General features: G+C 47.8%; 1 protein-coding gene across 1 annotated transcript in view; it reads right to left on the bottom strand.

The window, feature by feature from the left end:
* The window catches only part of RYR3 (ryanodine receptor 3), a 521285-nt gene that overhangs the window by 166112 nt on the left and 332335 nt on the right, over positions 1–22838 (bottom strand). The window contains exons 28-36 of the mRNA XM_037056141.1: positions 16443–16651; positions 14704–14879; positions 13785–13821; positions 12122–12285; positions 10785–10950; positions 5667–5753; positions 5128–5354; positions 2856–3651; positions 679–879 (exon numbers count right to left, since the gene is read on the bottom strand). Of these exons, the coding sequence (XP_036912036.1) occupies positions 679–879; positions 2856–3651; positions 5128–5354; positions 5667–5753; positions 10785–10950; positions 12122–12285; positions 13785–13821; positions 14704–14879; positions 16443–16651 (2063 nt within the window). The remainder of the gene's footprint in view (positions 1–678; positions 880–2855; positions 3652–5127; positions 5355–5666; positions 5754–10784; positions 10951–12121; positions 12286–13784; positions 13822–14703; positions 14880–16442; positions 16652–22838) is intronic.

The following is a 22838-nucleotide window of genomic DNA, read 5'->3' as shown; positions in this document are numbered from 1 at the left end:
GCCTTTGCTTGGGCCTCGTGCTAGACCCACTGAACTAGAGACCCTGGAGGTGCGCCAGCCACCTGCGTTTTATTTAGTCCTGGGATTCTGACGTCTGCTCAAGAATCACTGGTCTAACACACCAGGGGAGAATTTCTTGAGCTACAGGTTTCTGATGACATGATTATTCAGTAGGTTGTTCAGAAGGCTGAAGCGATGGCTGGCCCTGGATATGCAGAAGAAGAGGGAAGAAGGCCGAATGGGGAAAGAAAGGGTGGGGACCAGGATCGTAAGATATGCCCATGAGGATGGTGCACCTGCTCTCATAGCCGGCAAACGCTGACCATACTCTGTTGATCTCTGAGAGACAGCAGGGATTTCCGGCATGACTGAACAGAAATTTTGAAGTGGTGGATCCTTGCTGGGGTGCAAGTTGATACTGACAGTGATCTGGTCTTTGACTTGGTGATAAGGACACAGGTGCAAGGGAAGGGAGGAAGCCCTCTTGGTGCAGTTTTGGAAGGATTATTTGCCCACCCAAAAGGTAACTGTCAGATCTCGGTTGTCACACTAGGTCTGTCTCCTGGTGTTGGGCTAGTCTTGTGGCTGCCAGGCACATAAAGGTTTCAAGAGCCCCATTCCCACAGGGTTCAAGGTCTTCCTTAAGAATGGGACGGAGACTCAGAACGGGGTCCTCACCTGCTCCTGTGGAGGCGAGCGGAACTCCTTGGTCTTCCGAGCAGTCAGGGCTGCAGACATGTTCAGGGCCTGCATGAGCTCATTGTAGCGGAACTTCTGATTTGCCTGGAGCTTGGAGACATAGATGTCACCAAAGGCCACAATGGCTTCCACTCGGTGCTGCAGCTCACAGTCACAGAAATAGCTGAGGAGCTCACACATCTGCAATACAAGTGTATATATATGCTAATATAATAGTGCTATGGAAACCGAGTAAGTACCTAGCATCCCCATTTATACTTGGTAACACTGAGACGTAGGTGATCTAAGTAACCCCTCCAGGGTCACACAGTAGGAGGAACAGAGCTGTTGATTCCAAATGACACCAGGGACACCGAATCCAGAGACCAGCTCTTCAGCATTAAGCCCTGGAGAACAGTGGAAGTAAGCCCACTGAAGACAGAGTACATCTGTCTGTGGAGTGAGAGAGAAAACATTTGTAGGGGAGTGTTTTCCACAGGCTCTAAGCTCAGCATGGCAACCAGCACTGAAATGCACCGCGGGCGCTGGCTCCTTCCTGACGTCTTCTGGCTCTCTCATTGTTTGTGTTTCTAAGTTCCGTTTTTCTGTGATTAGTTTTTTAGGATTGTCGGTGTTACTAATCTCACCACTATTACAACTTATACTAATAAGGGGAGCAATAACCATAACTTACAGAGCACTAACTTTGCCGACACTGTGCCAGGCACTTGCTATACGTCATCCCCTTGAATCTCTGTGTTCCTGATATTATTGAAGCAGAAGTTCTTTCTATTAACCCACCCCCACTTAACCCTCCCTGGGACTAACGGACCCTCTTTAGTCATCTGGGTGGTGGGGGCTCTTGCCTGGCTGCACACCTGGGCTCCTGCCTGGTGAACTGGGATCTGAAGCTTATGCCAGCCATACCTGTGATATAATTACAACAGTTCATTAAAAATTATATGAGTCAACGAAAAAGAAAAACTAAGTTGAATGACCAGGGGATATCTGTAAAAGGTACATTTTTTTTTTGTCTTTACAAAAATGCTAACAATTGGGTGTGAGTTAGATAACTACAAAAAGCTAAGGGAAATCACAAAAACCTAGATGCATTCTGCACTCCGCTTTCTAAGGGTCTCTAAACCCGCATGCAGTCCACCCAAACTGGCAGCTGTGGATGGCGTGTGACAGGGGCTGCCTGTGCACGAATGAGGACTCTGTGTGCCAATCAGAGACTCCCTTAAGGGAGAAGTCTTGGCCCTATGTTGGAAGAGCACATTTATATATTTTAGTAAAAAAATTAAGGTATATATATAAAATTTGTTATGCTTCTCCACTGTAGTCAACATTTTGACTGACCACCCACCAATCCCATCACATTGGATAAGATGGCTTCATCTTCAGATTACTTGATTGTGATGCATTTTATGATAAAACATATCTCATTGTATTTCATAAAAATACATTTTAATCCTATGTGTTACTATATTATCATCCACATTTTACAAATCAAAAAGCGAAGACTCTGGCAGAGAGGAAGTGAAATCCAGGGAAGCCTGAGCCGGACTCACTTCGCGTATCTTTCCTCAGTTGCTCCCAGAAGACAAAAGGTATGGTCACCAGTTCACCACTGTCACTAGCTCACATCCGGTAAAGCCATGCTTTAGGAAATGATGAGGTTTGCTAGGCGATGCCAAAGGGAGAGCTCTAAGTTACCCTGACTCTTTTCCTTAGTATTTGCTAGTTTCTAATATTTGCAAGTGTAACAGGTCCACAACAGATTGGTGATCAGAGCCTGGATACAAATGAGAGCTGGTGATGAGTGTGGTCACCCCATGTGTCAATTCCTTTGGTCTTCTCCCCCTTTCCAGATAGGATCTCACAATCATGCCCTTTAGCCCCAAAGGGCAAGAGATAAGGTACCATCCACCACTATGGATTTGCCAGAAGAACAAGTCTAAAGCCTGTGCATTATTGGCGAGGGTATTTTCATTTTGGCGTGGGGAGACGGAGGGAGTACCTTCCATATCAGAGATGAGCAGGACTGGTGGGTGTTCTGAGCACCTCCGGTACCCTCCAGGTTTAGACCAGCACCCCAGTTCCAGCCTCAGCACCACTGGGCTGCACTGTCCCCCTCCCCAGCTCTCCACGGGCAGGACCTTTGATGCTCGAGTTACCTGCAGCTTGACGGACTCCGGTAGTCGGGTCTGTAACAAGCCTCTGACTGGAGCCTCCTTGCTGGCCTTTTCCCCAGCCTCCACTGCCTTCTCCTCCACCTGACTCACTTCCTCCTTCTCTGCTCCCTCTTCTCTCTCCCCACTCTGCTCCCCAAACACAGACGGATCAATCAGGAGGAGAATCTGCCGAACGTCATCATCATCAAACACCCCCATAACCAGCAGGGTTCCAATGAGCTTCAGCACAGGCACAAACTGGAACTCCACAGAGCCCCCAACAGGGTCTCGGATGTGAGCCCCACTGCACGCCACAGCCTCTCTCAGCATGCTCAGCGCCTTCGTCTTCAGAATCTCTAAGGGAATCTCGGGGCTCTGCTTCTGGTGCTCCTCACCGGTCATGACAAAGCAAGGGGTGGAGAACTGGAAGCCCGGCTTGAGGCAAGTTCTCAAGCCCACCCCAGGCAGCCCATGCCTCTTCGATCCATCTGGGTACAGGCGGATTTTCCTGGTGGTGCTGGTGATGGGGATGATGTATTCATTCTTCATCATCAGCTTTCTCTCCTTAGCATTGGCCAAGTGGATGCTGATGAGCAGGTCATAGAAACCAGACCGAAGCAGGCCAGGGAGGTACTTGTTGTCAATGGCGTAGAAGAGCTGGGAGAGGTCCACATGGCTGCACAGGGCATAGGCTACTCGGCTGTTTCCCAGGGCACACACCGCGCTGTAGAGTCTCAGCGTGTGGTAATGGAACTGCAGCAGGTCCTCCTGCTCACAGAGCTCCAGGATATCCACACACCTGAGGAGGAGACACACAGTCAGCCACTCCACTGGGAGAACGGTGCGCTAGAATGCTGCAGAGTTCTTGGTCTCTGAACCCCCAGGGACTTCACCCAACCCGACGGAGGCAGAGTAGGTAGAAGGATGAAGGCATCGCCGCCACACTTCCTCTTATAGGTTATCATCCGTCTCCCAGTTGTGGTCCACACCCCGTTCCTGATAATCCACCATTTCTAATTACAAGGGTCTCCAAAGTCTGTATGACTTAGAAAGGACACCTGCTTACCAAATATTAAACATTCCCTTATTAGGGAAACCCCCCCAAATAGCAACACTGAAAAACATTCAGGTACAAGTCAGAGATGGCTTGGTCCTCTCACTTGTAGGCTCGAGGGAATCCCCAGGTTCCTGATGTAAGAGGCCTCTCAGGAGATGCAGCCTGAGCCCTCCGTCTATCTACCATCTACACCATCTGTAGATTTCCAATCTGCTATCATCTACCGGGCTTTCCCTCCCTTGAAAACAAACCTACTGCACTCTTGTCCAGAGGGGAGACACTTTCCAGCTGAAGATGAACTGCCATAATAGTTCACTTCCTCCTTCTCAGCTTTGGAGGTGTGTTTGCCTGTATGTTGTTCCCTCATCTGTAGGTGTCCAGGGCGTAGGCTCTGATCTTTGCTTAGATTTTCTACTTTGTTTCGCTCTTCACCATGGATCTGAGGGTCCTTCACAATAGGCATACATGGGTGGACTGCTGGTCTTTTCTGCTTTTTCCTCACACTACCCTGTCCTGCGGCTGCCCATGACCCAATGGAACACCCAACTGGCAGCTAGGCAGGTGTCAAGTACCTCTACCTTCTCTATGAATTAATTTATTTTTTAGTCCCAGAGATCAAGGGCTAATACTATCCACAAAATACAACTTATTTCTTACTATGCACAGAAACTATACTATATCTCTTTACCTCCCAGCCCTCCTTTGGGTGGACATTCAGCTCACCGTATCCCGAGGAGACTTGAGGCCTGGAGGGTGTGAGTAACTAAATGGAGGCCACACAGCCAGGAAGTGACAGCGTTGGGACTGAACCCTGGCCACCATCCAAGAGCTCCTCTTAACGAGAAGAGGCCAGGAGTCTGATGTTTTCATTTTCTAAGCAAGATAGGCATACCTGACTCTCCTCCTCCTCCTCTCCATCAATAAACGTATATTGCAGGGTCGCACGAAGAGTTTTAATTGAGTGCATGGAAATGCCCTGAACGCAGGTACTAGGAGCTACAGTGAAGGCCCTGGGGCAGGCACAGCATAGTGCATATCCTATTGCTGAGTGAACCACAAAAGCTGAGAAGGGAAAGAAGAGAAACAGAGGCTTTGGGGAAATTATGGGACTGAGCAGGGCCCTGGCTGATGAGGGTGCTCCTCCTTCCCTCAGGGCTGGCTGGGCCCTGCCTCACCACCTCCCGGGCCTGCCCCGTCCTCTGTGGGCCCCTCCGCTACCTGTTCTCCTCCGGGATGTGGAGCGCCATCATCTGCAGGGGCTCCAAGCACTGCACCACCCAGCCGTGGCGCTCGCTCACCCGCTCGGTCTCCACCTTCAGGAAGCTGCTGGGCATGCGGCTCCAGAGCACGGGCTGGATGGTTTGCACGTCCAGCCGAGGCGGACACTGAGGGACTGGGTTCTTCTCTTCACTCTTAAATATGGCTGCTGACAAGGGCATTGCATTCTGGGCGAGGTGGAGAGGCATCGGAGAGGAGAACACACGTGCGACAGAGATTCTCAGTGGCTGGCCCACAGTAACCCACAGGGTGTGCATAAATTAAAGAGAAACTAACATATCCAGGGACCCCGAAGGGCTTTACCAGCATTACTTGAGACCTAGGTAATGGGTTACATGGGCTTTAATTCTTTCAGCACCCAATAGAAGTGGGAGAAGGAGAGAATGAGAAGGGAGTATGAGAAGCAAGAAGTGACAGAGGCCTCATGGTCAATGTGCCTTCTCTAGTCATAGCCATTCTGTGAGGGGACAGATAATTACCTTCAGCTTTCCCAGTTCAAACTGAAACAGAGAAGTGCTTGTGGGCTGCAGGAAGACTGCTGGAAACACTTTGGTGTTGGGCTCCACCTGGAAACCAAAACAAATTGAGAGGTTAGTGCAGAACTATCAAACCACGGATGGCTAAGTCACTGGGTGTTTTAATCACCGCCACATTCTAACTTCAGCTGGAAGAGGAGAGTTCACTGCCTGGTCATTTGGCCCTGGCTCAGAAATTCTCAGAGCCCTGGGGCCTATTGGTAATTATTGTCGCTGCTTCCCACCTTAAATGCTCTCTGACTCTTTCTACTTGGGCTGAACAGCCTCATGTCCTTTCATTTTCTCTCCCCAACAGCTTCTTCCAGTGCTCAGGAGGATGGTCACAAGGCTACTAATTTGCCACCAAAGGCAGTGCCTGCTCTTGGTCACTGAACAGTTAGATGCTGTGGCTCATCATGGAGCACAGAGACACCTGCCCAGAGGAGGACCATGGCAATCCCAGAGGGCAAACGGACGTTGGTCCGTCAGCCCAGGAAGGCTCTTACAGCAGGTTTCTCAACTTGGGACAGCCGGCAGTTGGGGCTGGGAAAGTCTTTGTTGCCGGGGCTGTCTCACACATTGTAGGGGATTTTCGGTGTCCCTGGTGTCTGCTGACTAGATGTCAGTGGCACCCCCGGCCCTGCCACAGTCATGGTAACCGGCAATGCCTTCCGAGACTGCCGAATGTCCCTTGATGAGAGCAGCACCCTCACGTAAGAACTGCTGCTTTGCAGGCAGGGTTGCGAGGAGCTTCCCTGGAATAAGAGGAAGGGGCTGCCTCCAGAGCTGCCCCCTCTCCAAACCTCCCCTTTCCCTTGGCCCTTCTGGGCTTCTCCCTGTGACTGTAGTTCCTGCATTAAATGACATGGATTCACTGACTGTCGTTTAGTTGCCACTTAGGTGAGGCACACGGATTCATTTATGACGCTGGGGCTCCACTTAGCATTTGCTCGATTGGATCAGAACTTGGAGGAAGAAATAGAATTCTTAATTCCACCAACTGAAGTTTTTTTGCCTTTAAGAAAATTCAAACATTAGGAAATTCTTGTAGCTCTTCCAACACACCCAGTTAGGGGACAGTGGGTGTTGTGGATACCACCTTCAAACCGATCCCTGCAAACTTCGTAAACCACACAACCAAATGCCAGGGCCATCTTCACACCCCCTGTAGGAAGGAAGTTCTCTGAAAACCTTCAGCATGCCCTGGGGCAGGTTGATTTCTACCCTGCAGAGTAAGCTGCTACCACGAAGAACAATGGATGTTTTCTTCAGCTACTGAAATAAGACTGCAACACAGCGTGGGCTTGTGATGGATGTACAGAAGATAAAAGTGACAACTGGGGGTGTGGCAAGCAGACTCCTAGCTGACTCTCATGACCCCTGTGGTTACTTCTGTGATGGTGTTTGTCACATGGCAGGAGGGATTCTGCAGAGACAAGTAAGGCTACTAACCAGTTAACCTAGAGATAGAGAGATTATCCTTGTGGGACTAATCTAGGCACACGAGCCCTTCAAAACCAGGTAGAAGGCAAAGTCAGAGAGACCGGAAGCTTGACCAGAACCTGACATGTCCTTGGGGCCTTGAAGAAGGAAGGGGCCACGTGAGAAGGAATGTGGGCACTTCTGGGAGAAGACCGTGGCCTTGACTAACAGCCGGCAAAGACACAGGGACCTCAGAACCTACAACCAAAACTGGGCCCTGACAACAATGCGAACAAACTTGGAGTGGATTCCTCCCAGAACTTCCAGGTAGAGCCAGCTCAGCCTTGCCGACACTTTGATTTTGGCCTTGTAAGAACCAAAGTGGAAAACCTAGTCTAACCTACAGAACTATGAAATAGTAAATGTGTGCTGTTGAAAGCTAATTTTGTGGTAACTTATTAGGCAACAATTAAACAACTAACAAAAGTGGCTTTCCAGCTCAGTTGGACAGTTTGACAACAAATATTTAGCAAGCACTCACCAGGTGCCAGGTACTGTTTTATGTACAGGGGACCTGACAATGAACGTGAGGCATGGCCTCTGCCCTTGCGGGCCTTACACTCCAAGTGAGGAACTTACATTTGAATGGAATGGACAGCGAGCCCAGGTTTGGATCTGCATGGAGTACCACTGACATGTTTAAGGAAGGTACCTTTCATTGCTGGCTGATCTGTTTTGCCCTCGCAGTGACAGGCGTTCTATTTCCAATCGTGTGTGAAGATCGGGGCATAGGAACTGGCCTGAACTCGAAGCTAACTCCCGTCGTCAGTCTGGTTCAGTTCTCAGAGCAGTATGGCTGGGGTCAGTGACCAAGGAGTAGTATCTCTTGAACACAAATTTTATTTCTCATCTCTCTCATGATTACATTAAGCGGGACAGAAAAAGGTTTTCAAATTGCCTCGCAGTCTTTAACAGGGAGCTCTAAAATTATTGTTTGAAAGAGTCCTTCTCTCATTATTTTGGTTACTGGTCCTTTCTAAACAGAAAACCAGTGTATAAATATTACTGCCCTGCTCCTCTCAAGATAATTGAAAAATGAAAGTGGCTGCAGCTTCAGAATAACAATTATCCCACTGCCAGGGGGACCAGATGCATGGCCAGACGTGTCAGTGTCTCGCCTGCGGTGCGAGGCGGGCTGGCTGGGTGTGAGCCTCCTCAGGGCCCCTGTGCAGAGCCCGGACTCTCTCCCGACTCACAGCAGCATTCCTCAGGGTGGGAGGCAGGACTGGGACCACTGAGTGAGAAATCAGGATTCACGTGTGTCAGGTAGAGGCATGAGCCTCAGGGGTACAGGGAGGTGCCGACACACAGCTCAGAGAAGTGCCCACCCCGATGTCACCCAGGAACTAGTGTAAAAGATGGGATTAAAAATGGCCGGCATCTCACTCTTTATTACAACATCTCAACATCACGGGTCTTCCTTGAGGAAGGTTAGTTGTTGCTGCTTCGAATGCTGTGGGTTATTTACTTATTCAGGGACCCCCGAAGCCCAACTAGCCTTAAATGCTGTTAGATGCTTTAGAGCCCTCTGCGGCTCAGGGAGAAACCTACAGTCAAACTCATTGCAAAAGTTAATGGGAAAAAGCTAATGGATTCTGAAGGACAAAGTATGTAATGTATAGACACATTTTTCTCAAGGGACTGGCAGGGAGGGTGGAATCATAAGAAAGTACTAGAAGAACAGCCTCATTGGGTCCCAACGGCTGGACCCAGGCTGCTGTGTGGACTGATGATTCTTCTTCCAGGAACAGAATGGGGGGCACAGTCTCATGCACCGTAGGAAGTACCAGAGAGGAGGCAGCTGCCCCTACGCCAGCAGGCTGTCCCAACACCCCCCAAAAGGACGGGTCCATCTGTTCTTAGTCACCAATCACTTCAGATTTGAAGTGACTACTCTCTCTCTCGTCTCCAGATGACATCTCTTCAACCACACACCAGAAAAACAGCTGCCAAGGGGCTTTTCAGGCTGGAATCTATAACCTGGGCTGGCTCTGGAATCTAGGGTTTTATCCATTCACGTGGCAGGAGGCGATTTTTATCAGCTGTAGTTAGCTAAGCTTTCTTAAACATGGGGTGTCATGGTCCTAGGCCCGCTGCTTCAGGCCCTCATTTCCCATCAATACCTTCCTCCTTTCTAAATGAATTTCTCAACCACTAACTGTGAAGCACCACACTAGCCCCATACTAGTCCACTGTTCTTCAGAAACACCTTATGCTTTCCTATCTCCATAATGCTTCTTGTGCCTTTCTTTCAACCTAGTACAGTCTCCTCTCACAAGAAAGAATTCTCTTTTTTTCTGGCTTCAAAATCAAGGTTTCTCCATAATAAACCCTTTCCTGACCACTCTGGATGGGGGTGAGCTCTTCCTGCTCTGAAGTCAGATAACACTCTCTGCCCNCCCCCCACTCCCCCCCCCCCCCCCCCCCCCCCCCCCCCCCCGCCGCCGCCCCTAGAACTCTCCGTTCTGCCCTTGGAATGTCAAGAAGGTTTAAAACAGAAATTTGACTCCTCTTAGCGTTTCCCAGTTGTGCTCTATTCAACTTCAGGCTTATAGAATGCTACTAGATGTTAAAGAAAGGGGAAAAAAAGAGCTCTTCTTGGTAAAATAGAATGAGAGATATTTAATTAGACAGGTTTCTTTCTGAAGCATTTCTCAAAGTCAATGTTCATCACGAAACTTCAAAAGGAGGATATAATATGTGGCATTTCCACGCTCACAGGGCCATCGGGGATGAAAACCCTGCTTAAAGGAAATCAGGCTTCTTGTGCCTTTTCCCCATTACCTTGTAATTTTATTTTTGTCCATATCTTTACTTTTTGTCTATTTAAAAAATCTGTTTTTCTATTACAGTTTATATTCAATGTGACTTTGTATTAGTTTCAGGTGTACAGCATAGCGGTTAGACAATCACATCCTTTACAAAGTGTTCCCCCAATATTTCCAGTACCCACCTGCACCATGCAGTTATTATAATATTATTGACTACAGGCTTCTTGGGCTTAATGACAAGTAAACCTACATGTATTCAGCTGATGGTTTTCCTCAGTAGTTCTATCAGAGTTCACATTCAATGTAACAGAAAACACATTATTTATAAACACGCATTTTTAAAAGGATTCCTGTAAGGAATCCATAGGGAATGAGACGCACTTTTTCTAAGAGGAATACTCCCTGGTGAATTAATCAGTCTGTATGGGGGGTTTATAGTTGATCAAAGAAGTTTCTAAAGCAAGGAGTATCTCTGTTCGCCTCTTAAACTTTGCATCTTGTATGGTACAAGTAACTTAAGAGTCATACAAGAAATATTTAGGGAATAAACAACCTCTTGGAGCCCATCACCAAGAAAAACCTTCTTGTCTTCTAGAAAGGTAGCCAGCATATCCGAGCAACTAATAAATATGACATTCATTCCTCATCCCCATTTTTTCTTCTCTCTGGACAAAACAAAGCCGCTTTGCTCTTTTTCCCCCCCGAGATGTCTTGTGGGCCACGTGGCTCATCACCTGTGCACCATGATGGGGACGCCGAGTTGGACAGAGTAAGGGACAGGGCGGTAAGGTGGGGGCGTGACTGTCTCAGCCCCAGAAGCCATCCCTACCTGGTAACAGGTGCCAAGTTCTCTCCCATTGGCTGAGAAGGACAACATGCCCATTGCCAGATCCACGAGGCAGCCGATCTCCAGGTCCACGTTGCTGCGACTCGATCGTTGGGAAGTAGCCACGATGTCTCCACCCCAGACCATGTAGCAGTTGCTGCGCTTTACACTAGGGGCCAAAACGATAAAAGGCACAGAGTTGGGACTGGGGCAGTTTGCACGCAGGACTCAGGGACGAACTCCCTGTGGTTTGCCAGTCTGCCCCTTATAATGCTTTTCCCCTAAATTAGTTCATTCAGCTTCAACCCAGTCTCCTTAGGCACAAACCACTCAGTTTAGGGATGTGATAATCTATCAGGTTACTTTGGTCCACAGAGCCTAACATTTGGGGAACTGCCGCCCAGCTCCACGTCAGTCCACTGTTCTGAACTAGAGAGTGGGGGTCGTGGTGCAGAGATGGAAATGGAGACACAGCTGAGTGACTCCCACAGGCAGACTCGTGCAGGCAGTTGGTATAAGAGGCAGGAACAAAATTCTGTGTTCAGAGTCCCAGCCCAGTGTCAGGGCAAAATGAATAAATAAATAAATAAACAAACAAACAAACAAATAAATAAAATCTTTAAGACACTTGGAGACTCAGGGCCACAGTCCTTAGGATGTCAGGCCTGGGCCTAGGAAAACTTGAAAAATAGATCAAGTTGGTATCAAGTGGAAACAAGACACAGTCTTCTGGGTTCCCTCTGGGCCATAACCGGTCAAGGATGTTTTTCCTCTGGGGGCAGTGTGAGTGGATTGGGTGTGCCTCAATGTGTTTTCCCTGAAGATCCCTAATCTCTATCCAGTGGTTATTATGAATGAATTTGCAGTATCTCTTTTGTGTTCTTGGTGCTTTCAAACATGACAGACTCTTGGGATGAGGAATCCTGACTTGATCAGTTGAAATGTGATGCGGTACATCATTTTATTTCTTCTGAAGTGAGTTCTCTCAGCCACCTGGAGATTCTTCTCTACCTTGTTGTTCTGATGTGGTAGAAATAGGGGTTTGCCCAGAAATCATGGAGAAGAGTCTGAAATGGAGCCCAGAGCTCCCAACTGTCCATTTGTATTTCCCATCCTTGGGTCATGTTTTAGATACATGATGAAACTACTTACTGCTTCCCCTAATAACATATCTCCCCTCCCCCCATAGTACCCACACCCACCCTTTTACTTAAGAATTTTAAGCCTGTGCTTCATGTCCCCTTTTTAACATTGATAGATGCTGGATGTTTCCTTCTTTTGGGGTATCGGGGTTAGAGGGAAAGAGACTGCTGCAGGGAGGGAGGGAGGAGCCCCCTTACCTTTCATGGACCCGGCCTCTTTCATCCCCCAGAGTAACAGTCACTGTACAGTTTTTATTCAGGTCAAACTTTTCACTGTATAAGTGATAGTCCGGAGTTACCCATCCAACCCAGACGCAGGAGGGGTCCTGTCCGGCAAAGATGCGGATTGCATAGTAGCACTGCTGGAGAGAGACCACAGGTGAGTGAGTGGCCCCCAGTTAGGGGGAGAGTGTGCTCAAGAGGCAGAAATAAAGCAGTAGCCCCCTTTTTTTTTTCTTAAAAAGCGCACATGGTTCTAGAGGTGTACTGCACTGCCTTCTAGACTTAGAGGAAGCGCTGACTGGAGAGTTTGGCTTCCTCATTTTTCTGTTTTCTGTTGTGCTTTAGCAACTAGAGAATTGAGTACGCCATCTACCACCGTCTGCTCAGGACGTGCTGCTGAGGAAATAAGTGGCAGCTACTCTGAACGGCCAGCACGGAACTCTGACCCTCTCTGGCCTGACCGTGTTTGCCCTGGGAGGCGGAACAGCTGGGGCTTAGAGAACTCCCGCTACATGCCCCACTTCTACAGGGAAGTCTGGGATATCTTTTGAAAATCTTGAAGAAAGATGCTGTGAAAAAAGCTTCTATTGTTGTCATCGGGCTCACTGACACAGTGTGGAGAATTACAGCGGTCCTTGGTGGATGCCATAACAATTTGTGAAGTGCATCCCTATGCTACAGAAATAGCAAAAGCTTTAAGGTGACTGTTTCATCATGTTCTTTATGAAACAAGGCACATTTATTCTTCATGCAGTTACTTCTATTTGTTGTCTGTCACATCTTTTAACTGGAAGATAAAAGGGTCAGCCCATCAAACCTGGGCTTGAGTCTTAGCAGTGGCAGCTGTTAATCATGTGACCTTGGACCAGTCTTTGGTGTACTCTGTGTCTCAAGGTACATAACCATGTCCGTCCCACGGGGCTGCTGTGTGAATTGGGTGGGAAGGCGATGCAATGTGCCTGGCACAGTTAGTTCCCTCCACATTCTATGTCTGTGACCACGGCAGCAAGAACCCTACTCCTGATGGCAGCTGACCTATGAGCTCGAGACGGTAGGATAAGGGATGACATGCATTTCTTCCAGAAAACATTTTTTGGGGCTAAAAGAAAATGAGAGTGAGAGAGAGAGAGAAGTGAGGAAGACCTGCTTTCTAACTATTGTTTAGTTACAGAAAAGAGACCAAAAGCAGCCTCCATTTTCTGGGCTGGTTCCCTGGCTCCTTCTCATTTGATTGCTCTCAACATTATTCCTGGCACTGCTCTGAGAGATGGGCGAGTTGATTCATAGGAGTTTACATAAAAGAGCAAACAAAAGGATTAAAGTGAGACCCCCCTCAACTGATATTCATTTCAATTAGACAGCAGTGCTGGGTGCCTGGTGGCAAATGGGCAACATGTACACAATGATGCCCAATTAGCTGCTCCAGGTAGAGCTTCCCCTGTGCAGTCAATGACTGTCTGCTCTTCCCCCATCTGAGCAGTGCCATAGATATGCTTTGGAAGCATCAAGATGAATATTAAAAGACAGAGTAATTGGCAATTACAGAGGATCTCTAGACAGATCTTTGCTGTATGGGGCATATTACCAGGCACAGCAAAGACTCAAATAATTAAAACCATAATTGAGCACATTTACTTACTGTTGTTGTTTGAGAGAGTATTTCTTGCATCTGCTTCCTGGAGGGAAGATAATCCATGTTTTAGTTATTCAGCTGCAGAGAGAATCCCACGATGCTGACAGGCCATTGATCTACTTTAATGACGAAGGCTAGTTTAGGAAACTATTTTCTATACACGATTGCTCTCAACTGGTCTTGGGCTTGTTCATTTGTAACCTGCTGCCACCAGCCATGGCTGTGGCTTCCAACTCTGGTCCCTCAGCCCAGGGGGTGGGGGTGGGAATATTGAAAAGATTCTAATGCATTACTAGGAATACCTCTGAATACATTCTGTTCTCCTGAGTAGCTGTGCCTGTTTAAAGCTCGGTAGACAGTAAAATTCTAGAGGAAACCTGGATGTTACAGCTTCAAACAGGCAGATGCACATCGACAATTAAAAATAGACATTAAACCAAAGAAACACAGTAAGGAATATCTTCCTTATCAGGAAGGAAGAAGTCACGTTACTCAGGAGTCACCCAGCCTTGTGAGGCCATAGTTACAGGAAGGCAGCAGTATTTTCCTCCAGAAGCTTCTGATTTCACACAAAGGCAACAGCAATCACACCCTCTCTTTTTACTCTGAAAAAAGAGTCCTTTAGGTTGCAAGGTGGTCAGGGACTCAAGGGGCTTAAGAAGAGCAGAAACTTTTCCACTCTATGTGACCCTGTGTAGCTTAATCAGTCCCTAATTCTGCATTGCATGTGTGTGCACATATGTGCACTTGTACGCCCATGGATACACACGCAAGTCCTCTCTTCTTTATCTGACCAAAAGCAGAGAGACCCCTCCCTATGGAGGTCTGGTTGTGCTGAGGTAGAGTACGAGACAGACAGCCAGAAAGCCAATTTCACAACAGACACAATGAGCACCTCTGAGAGAGTTGGGGGCCTTGCCCTCACCTTTTCTGGAAAGCATCACCGTCCAGACAGGGGCTGCGGCTGAAGGAGGACTGGCACTCCACGGGCATGCTCAGGCGGCAGTAGATCATGCTGGCATTGCTATTCTGGGTGCCAAACGTCTTGTGTGTCACCTTGAGGCACGGGGGGCTGTCCATGGTGCTGTCAATCCTCACAACCTAGAAACACCATAGGTCTGTCACCAGACACACCCAAGAGCGTGACTCGACCCTGTCCCTCCTTCCCTCATTGCTGTAACATATGTCAATGCTCTCTGCAAACTGACAGTTGTCACCAGTGATGACCAAATCATTACTCTCGATGTTAGTTGTACCACACCCTGTAGAAAATGATGGATCTTCTTCTGGCTGGAGAAATTAGAGATTTAAAAACACTCCCACTGGGTTTTCTGCACGGTTAAGGGTGGAGAACAGGGGTGCAGTATCTGGATAATTCAGCATGGTGTCCACTGAGGCTGACCTTTCAGGTTAGGGGGCAAATGGCTAAAGAAAATCTTCCCAAAGACTTCCCTTGTCAGCAGGCCTGAGAGTATCTGAGAAAGAGGGTGCTCGAAAGCCCAGATCTCGAGAAGAGAAATCACAGCTCCCTCGGAGAGTCCTGTCTCCTGTTGGTGCATTTCCCATCTCTGCCATAGCCACAGCCTGAGTGCCCCTCTAAATATGGGGAATTCCCAGCACTGGGGCACAAGCATTGCAGGAAAAGAGGAGGAGGAAAGCTCAAAATTGGATTTTAAAAAATGTGTGAGTGCTGGGGGGGAGGGAAGCAGGGAGGGGTGGGGAGCAGGGACGAGACAGTAAAATGGGACTCATAAGCAAATTCTCATGACCCAGCATTTTCCTCTGCACTCCAGAGACTAGTTTAATCCTGGGGCCCATGAGTATGCTTAAGTATTTTTGTGTCGTTTGTAGATTTTTTCCTTAGTGGGGGGTCTCTAGCATCCATCAATTGGTGCATCAGCTTCCCAAAGTGATGGTTGGGTAGGAATCTGAGAAATAAAATTCTCCACTGTGTAAGACTGTGGGGAAAAGTGGGGCATTAAGAGTTGGTGCTTGTTGAATTTAGATTGTAAGGTGAGTTAAGGGGACTTTTAGGCAGGTAGGAGCAAACCACTGAGTCTAATACCTCAGTGGAGCTGATTTGACTTCCCACCAGTGCCCCACCCCCATCTTCTGAAAAAACAACCCATGGTAGGTGAGTAGATGTGGAATCAAAACCCAAACCAGGGGAGCCAAATCTCTGGCTCCACTCAGCTCTCCCTATCAGATGAGAGCATCATAACCAACTACTATGCTATAGCCTAAGATGCTGGAAATGGTTCCATAGAAATTAAATAGGGCCTAAAAGACACCAGTTTATGAGCATAGAAGAATCATGTCCAGGACATCTTAAATACAGGTACTGAGCATTTTTAAGAAAATGGCATTAAGGTCTCTGAATACTATATTGCTATGACAACGGCAGTATAGGAATGTCTGGAGAAAACACAGTGGCCCAAAAGCTTGGAGACTGATCTGCAAAGTGGCTGCCATTTGTAAGACGCCACTGAGTTGCCCCAATGAAGGCATCTGCAACCGTAGCTCTGAGGGCCAGCCAGGAGAGGGCTGGTAGGCAGCCAGGACACAGACTTAGGTAAGCAGCTGCCCTGTGGCCAGAGCATTAGCAGGGGCTTAGTGCCTTGGCCCACCTGCCTTGCCAGGGCCGCCCACGACGTGTAACGTTACCTCTATATGTGGATGATCCTTTGGCACGTTGACGAATGTCGGGAGGCGCTTGCTGAACCACATCGCAACATCTCGGTTCATGTTGACAGCAAAAGGCTCAAAGCCCTCTTGGAGGCCACACATGGTATAAAACTTGAAGGTACTGGCATCCATCCCGAGGTTCATTCGGCCGATCTGAGACAGTCCCAGGGAGCAGATGGGCACAAAGCCTGCAGAGTGGGAAAGAGCCCTGCCTGAGCCTGCAGTTCTGCCCCAGGAAGCTGCGAGGATGCCAAGTATGTGCTTCCTACCAGCGCCGGGTCCCAGTCGCAAAGATGGGACGCCATTCTTTGTTTCTTCCTGGCACGTACCCTCAACAACAGGGGGCACACGGAGATTATGGCTGCCCTTGGGGCGTGGGGACGTAGTTGGGTTTGAAATAATTTGGGGGAAAACAGTCATCCAGCCAAGATTATTCTTAAACAGTAAATAAACACAAGCTGTAAAAGTAAAACCAATAAAAGGTTGAATTCTTTCTCTATCTGTGTTTTAGCTAAAATTGGTATGAGGCCTGGGGATTTTAACCGTCCCAAACAGCAGTACAAGAAGGCTGACGAGTGCCTTGGTGCAAGTGCCCGACTTTTCTAGGTCTCAGCATATTTCCAGGGAAGTAAGACCTCTAATGGTTCCTCCCATTTCGGCAGTATGACTCTGAGAAGTTTTAAATGCTAATGCTATGACTCTACTTGTTCACAAAGTACAGTTTATAAACCTGCATCCTCCTAGCCTACGGTTACGGTCCCCACTGGGTAGGAAGGCAAGAGATTTGAGCAGAAGCCTTAGAAAACTCTTTCCTCCGACAGTTCCTGTCTCTCCCAGCTTGCATCACATTACAAAAACACTGCCTGCAGAACAGACCAAGGCAGAAGTCCTAATTGTTCAGTGTTCTTCTCTGTGGGCTATTTATACATCACTATTGTGGACCAACAAATCAGCAGCTCTGGGAAAGCACTAATTATCCGGGATTGGGGAGGATGTGGGAGGCAGGCGGCTGAGAGTGCTCGGAGTGGGAGGCAGGCTCCGAGGCTGGTAGCTAAACCAGGGGTGGAGCCCCCAAAAGAAAACTGGTGTCACTTCTAGGACAGAGATGTTTATTTAAGGGGACATTTAAAAGATGATTTTGGTAACTTGCATTCCACAGTAAGAGAAGGACCACTTTGATCATAGAGACCAGGGCTAAAATGTGCCCCTCCTACCACGAATGCTTCCGTACTGTTACCTAAGCCACAAAGCTTGTATGTAAAGAAGCAAAGGAAGTGGAAAGTAAATCCCTCACAAGCTAAGCTGCTTGCTTTCAGAAATGATGAAGTCATTAAGGACCCGATTTACAGTAATACTGTTTAATGCAATTTCTGAATACAGCTTTCATGCAATCCTAGCAGAATAAGGGTGATATCTATGTTGAGATTCTCCTCTCAGGGCCACCAAGGACTAGGAGTGGACAGATGACCATGGCCATGGCCCCCAGGAAGGTGGGTGCACAGGTCAATCAGACAAGCAACCGTCCAACTTCCTGAGCACTGCTGGGCTTCTGGCATTTTCACAGGAGGGAATCTGACAGGTGAAACCGTCTCCTTTCTACAGATAGAGATTTTTACGAACAAGGGACCTTTGGAAATCTGACTCCAGTGCAAAATAAAGCAAATTTCTTCAATTGTCACTGGGACAGAGGGCTGCTATGTGCTATGTGAAGGAAGGAAAGGAAGCTGTCCACAGAGCATGCCGACATAGAAATGACAATTAAAACACGTAAGAATGAGTGTTATGCTACAAAGATCCCTACTCCCAAGACAGTATTTTGGTCTTTGATGCAGGGCAGCAGGGGAACCACAAGAAAACTACCACCACAATCATTTTCTTGGAGCCAGGATCCCAAAGTGTTTCAGCCGGATGTGAGAAGGGATAGGACGTCTTCAGAAACGCTCTCTTCTCCTCTTTTGTCTACTAACTTGAACGGCGGGACAAGCAACAGGTGCAAAAGTCCGAGTTGAAAGAAGCATGGATGAGGACTTCTGAATAACCCAGGTCATATGAATAACTTCCTGTGAATAACAGTCACACTAACACGGTAAGACACATGCGGAAAGGAGAAAAGGTTGTATGAGCAAGGAGCCTTGTTTTCTAAGGAACTCATCATTCCTAAGCTATCAGCGGAAGACACAGCCCTCCACTGGGGATGAACCTGGAGACATGAAGAACTAACAGACTTGACCAAGGTCACGAGAAGGGCACGTGATAAAACAGGACAAGATCCCCCAGCCTCTAACTTATAGCCCAGCTGCCAGTCAGTCTGCAAGGGAGGGGGCAAATGTTACAGGGGATGATGCCCCAGATTAAATAGCAGTTATGTGCCAGCCCTGGGGTCTACACTTGTTACAGAGGCAAGTGCAGTTGCTACAGGGCAGAAGCCCTCTTCACAGTGGGGAGCACAATATTTCATGAGAACAGGTGAGGCAATGGAGCCCTGGAGGTGAACACCATGGGAGGGAAAGGGAGTGGGGACCTCCTGGGGGCTACGTGGGCACAGCTGGGACAGCTCTGTAAAGCAGCAGCAAAGAAACTAAATCCAAACCTTAAGTCAGAAAAGAGAAAACGTAAAAAGGACCGAGAACAAGGGTAAGTCCTTATGAGGCACCAGCACTTTCTCCTGGGGCAGGATACTTGGTAACTGGATACATTCGATTAGCTCTCTACATGGTCATGGACAGGTTCTGGCTAATCATTTCTCCGTATCTAAAATTTCTTCACTTGAGGCACTAACACTTCATGTAACTTTATAACTCTGCATGACAGATAAGGGGGAACAATGACAATAAAGCCCAATAGCGAATATTTATCAAGCACTTTCTAAGCACTGGGCTCAGGGCTCTATAGATTTCGCTCATTATTATTTCCACTTTATAGATGAGGCAACTGGGACTTAGCAGGTTGAATGACTTGCTCAAGGTCTGTCACCCAGGAAGCAGCAGAGCCAGCATGTGAAGAGGGCAGCCTGAGGAGCGGCCCAGAGCAAGCAATGGGGGGTGGGACGGGGGTGTCTGCTCTCGAATTCTTATGCGCAGTGACTTGATCTGTGACTAACTCTTCCTTCACTTTCCTAGTGTTTTCCTAAGTGTCATGCAATTGTTGACTAGTCTGCCTCCAGCTCAGGCAGCCTCAGTTCCACGACCATAAGACCTAGGACTGAGGACTCCAGGTCGCTTAGAGGAAAAGGGCTGCCTGTCACAACTGGCCACATGGCTCCCTGGAGTTGACCTGGATAAACAAGCCCCATCTGGTGAGGCCTCATGGCAGGTGAGGTCCCTGGCAGGATGTTCAGGATGTGGTGAGGCCTCTGACTCTCACAGGCACTTTGCATACAATCCAATTAACCCACAGCTGCAAGTGAGACTGGAGAAGGAAGAAGACGGAAAACTAAAGGGGGATGGAAATAGCCCCTTCCTCTTTGAAGAGGGTTGAGAGGAAAATGTGCAAATGGCATTATCTTGAACCCAGATGTGCATGGAGTTTCTTGCTCCAGGAAGGGAACGGCAAGAACACTTAAATCCTGTAGACAATCCCAGGTTCCAATACACTTTGTATCACAGGGCTTCATACTGATTTTGTGACTAGGAGGGGAATGGTCAGGAGGTCATCTTTTTATAATTTAGGAGCTTGGAAAGAAACCAGTTCTCTGGAAAACCCAAACTGTGGATCCATTTTTAATCCATTTCAAACTGAAGAAAAACAAGAGAGCAAATCACCACCAGCAATGGAAAAACAGATCTTGGAGAGAAGTGGGTAGATGACTGCCCAGACCATTCCCAGGGCGTTTCTGTGCATCTTAACCCCATAGCACGTGTTTTACCCTGTAATTTTCATTTCCCACTAAGCCTCATGAAGACGGGGTTCAGGGAGAGCGCTGAGTTTGTCATGAGCCTTGCAGAAAACACAGGGAACACAAGGCATGTGTTCCCTGCCACGGCCACTTTTTGAAGCATACCACCCATTAGCAGAAAGACTGACGGGGCAAGCTTTGGTACCAGCGTGTTTGCGTGCAGATGGCAGCGACACTTCTGCAAGTTAAGTTCATCTGCTGCCTACGGAGGCACTGGGGGAGCTGTTAAACCCCGACAGGCTAACGGCAGGAACAGCCGAGGAGCTGCCCCTGCAGACACCAGAGCTGTGGTAGGAGCACGAGGTCCCCCAGGGGAGCACCTGGCACAGAGGCGGAACAGGAGACTGGCACTCATGCCTCTTCCAGACATCAACTCTGAGGTCTGGCAGGGTGTTCAGGATTTTATCTTCCGTCCCTTTAAATGGAATAAAAGAGAAGACCAATTGCAAAGGTTTCACCCTGGAAGCTTCTGAGCTTCCAGACACCTTTATAGGTGGCAACATTAAGAGCTTTAATGGTCCAGGCCAAGGATTGGGGTCAGGAACAATGATTAGAACAATTTGAATGAGGCTGGTAACTGCATATTATCTACGATGCAGAAGAGGATGGACAGAACAACTCATAAAAACCCAGAGGCAAAAAGAGCCATCAGTTTTAATGCCTGCTCCCATTCCTTCTCTCAAAGGACTAACACCTTCCCACAGCACAACACCCACTGGGATAATGGCCTGAATCAAGGCTGGAGACTGGTGACCAGGACTCAAAGGCACAGGGGATTTTGCTTTATGGGGGCGACAATGCATGAAATGTTTTGTTTTCAACAGATGCTTTTCCTGACCGCTCAGAGCAAGAACGGCTGCCCCTTTCCATTTCGTACAGCAAACAGAGAAACGCTACATGGTTATTCCAGGGCTCTGAGCCATTGTTATCAATGAATGGCACGCAGACTCCCTTTTAATTACTCTTTCTGAGGCGTCACAGACAGAAAGAGCCTTCCAATTCCCTTGTCTCTGTGTTATTAAAGTTCAACGTGAAACTACAGTTTAATGTGTTAACATAATGCAGTACAATTCTATTATAAAACAGCTTCCTCATATTAGACTTTGTTATTCTGAAGGTCAAATCACATCTCTGTACACAAAAATGTCTATGAGGTATTCCTTTCATTATTAACGGATGATTTCTAAAAGCAGAGTTATTCTAAAATATCCCCCTATTTTGTAGTATTCCTCTGCTCAAACCCTACAACAGCTCTCCATGCCTTAGAGAAGGAAGTCCAAGCATGCTTGGCTCAGACTTGACAATGAAAGTGTCTTGAATGAAAAGACGGCGTCCTGGTACCTAAGGCTGTAATCTGTACCTTGCCTTATATTTTCAGCTTCATCTTCCATTACTTCCACACAGGAATCTTCCAACCTGTTCGGTCCTTTCCTGCAGCTTCCCGATTCCACAGCAATCCCCTAGCTGTATACTGAGGGGAGTGCCGATCCCCCGAGGGGGAGTCAGCCCAGACTCCTTATTTAACATTCAGTGCCAATCCCGTCTCTTACGTTCATTCTGTATTAGTTACTTGCCATTTCTAACCAATGGCTTTGCATTATTATTTTTCATATTTTAATCTTATTTATCTGTTTTGTTTTTACTATTTGAAAAAGCCTCATCTAAAAAAATTTTAGCTTTCTGACTCTGGGCTTGAGCCTTGAACACTTCACAACGCTTTTCTGCTCCTCGATAAGCGAGCACACTGGATCCCGTCATGGACACATTCAGCATGCGTGGCTTCAGCACAGATCCTACTGACGTGGTTTTTCATTTTAGACCACCTCCTTAGAATGGTAGGTCTCATAGCATGCACTCTGTGAAGTCAGCCTGGGCACACGCCATGTGCAGGGTTTGGTGTTTTCCCAGCCTTCTTGGTATGAAGGTGAACAATTCTATTACCAGGGGATCAGGACAGCCTAGTTTAGTTAGGAGCTGTATTGCAGGACAGTCTCCAAGGGATGGAATGTCAAAGGCTGGACCACTGTGAGTGCCTGTGGACCCCTTCCCCAGAAGAGCTCATCTTACTTATTTTTATAGCTAGAAAATGAACTCTCTTATACAGGTACCATTTGCAGGTCTGTGTATTGCAGACCACTGTGTCTCATCCTTTAACATGCATAGAAACCAGAGTCTCTTGTCTGAATGCAGTTTCTGATTCAGTAGGTCTGGTGGGGCCTACTGAACCTCACAAGTGAACTGCACTTTGAGCAGCAAGGCTTTGGACTTTACAAAGTTCTCCTAGCCCTGCACCACGGACAAGACTCTTATTTCTTCCTTACGTTGAGTCCAAGCCTCATAGATAGGTACCCCTCCCCACCCAGTTAACACACAGGAGAGCCAGGAAGAAGTATGGACCCCTTCTACCCCGGGTGCTCTCTTCCTCAGGGACGAGCCTGAATCTTTCGGTGCTTCATTTTCTTCATGGCCCGAAGAAGAGA

This window comes from Sturnira hondurensis, unplaced genomic scaffold (genome assembly GCF_014824575.4).
Source record: "Sturnira hondurensis isolate 20B ecotype Veracruz unplaced genomic scaffold, ASM1482457v3 Scaffold0008782, whole genome shotgun sequence".
Taxonomy (NCBI): Eukaryota; Metazoa; Chordata; class Mammalia; order Chiroptera; family Phyllostomidae; genus Sturnira; species Sturnira hondurensis.
Note: the sequence above shows the minus strand (reverse complement) of the source record. Positions and strands in the feature narration are given on the sequence as shown.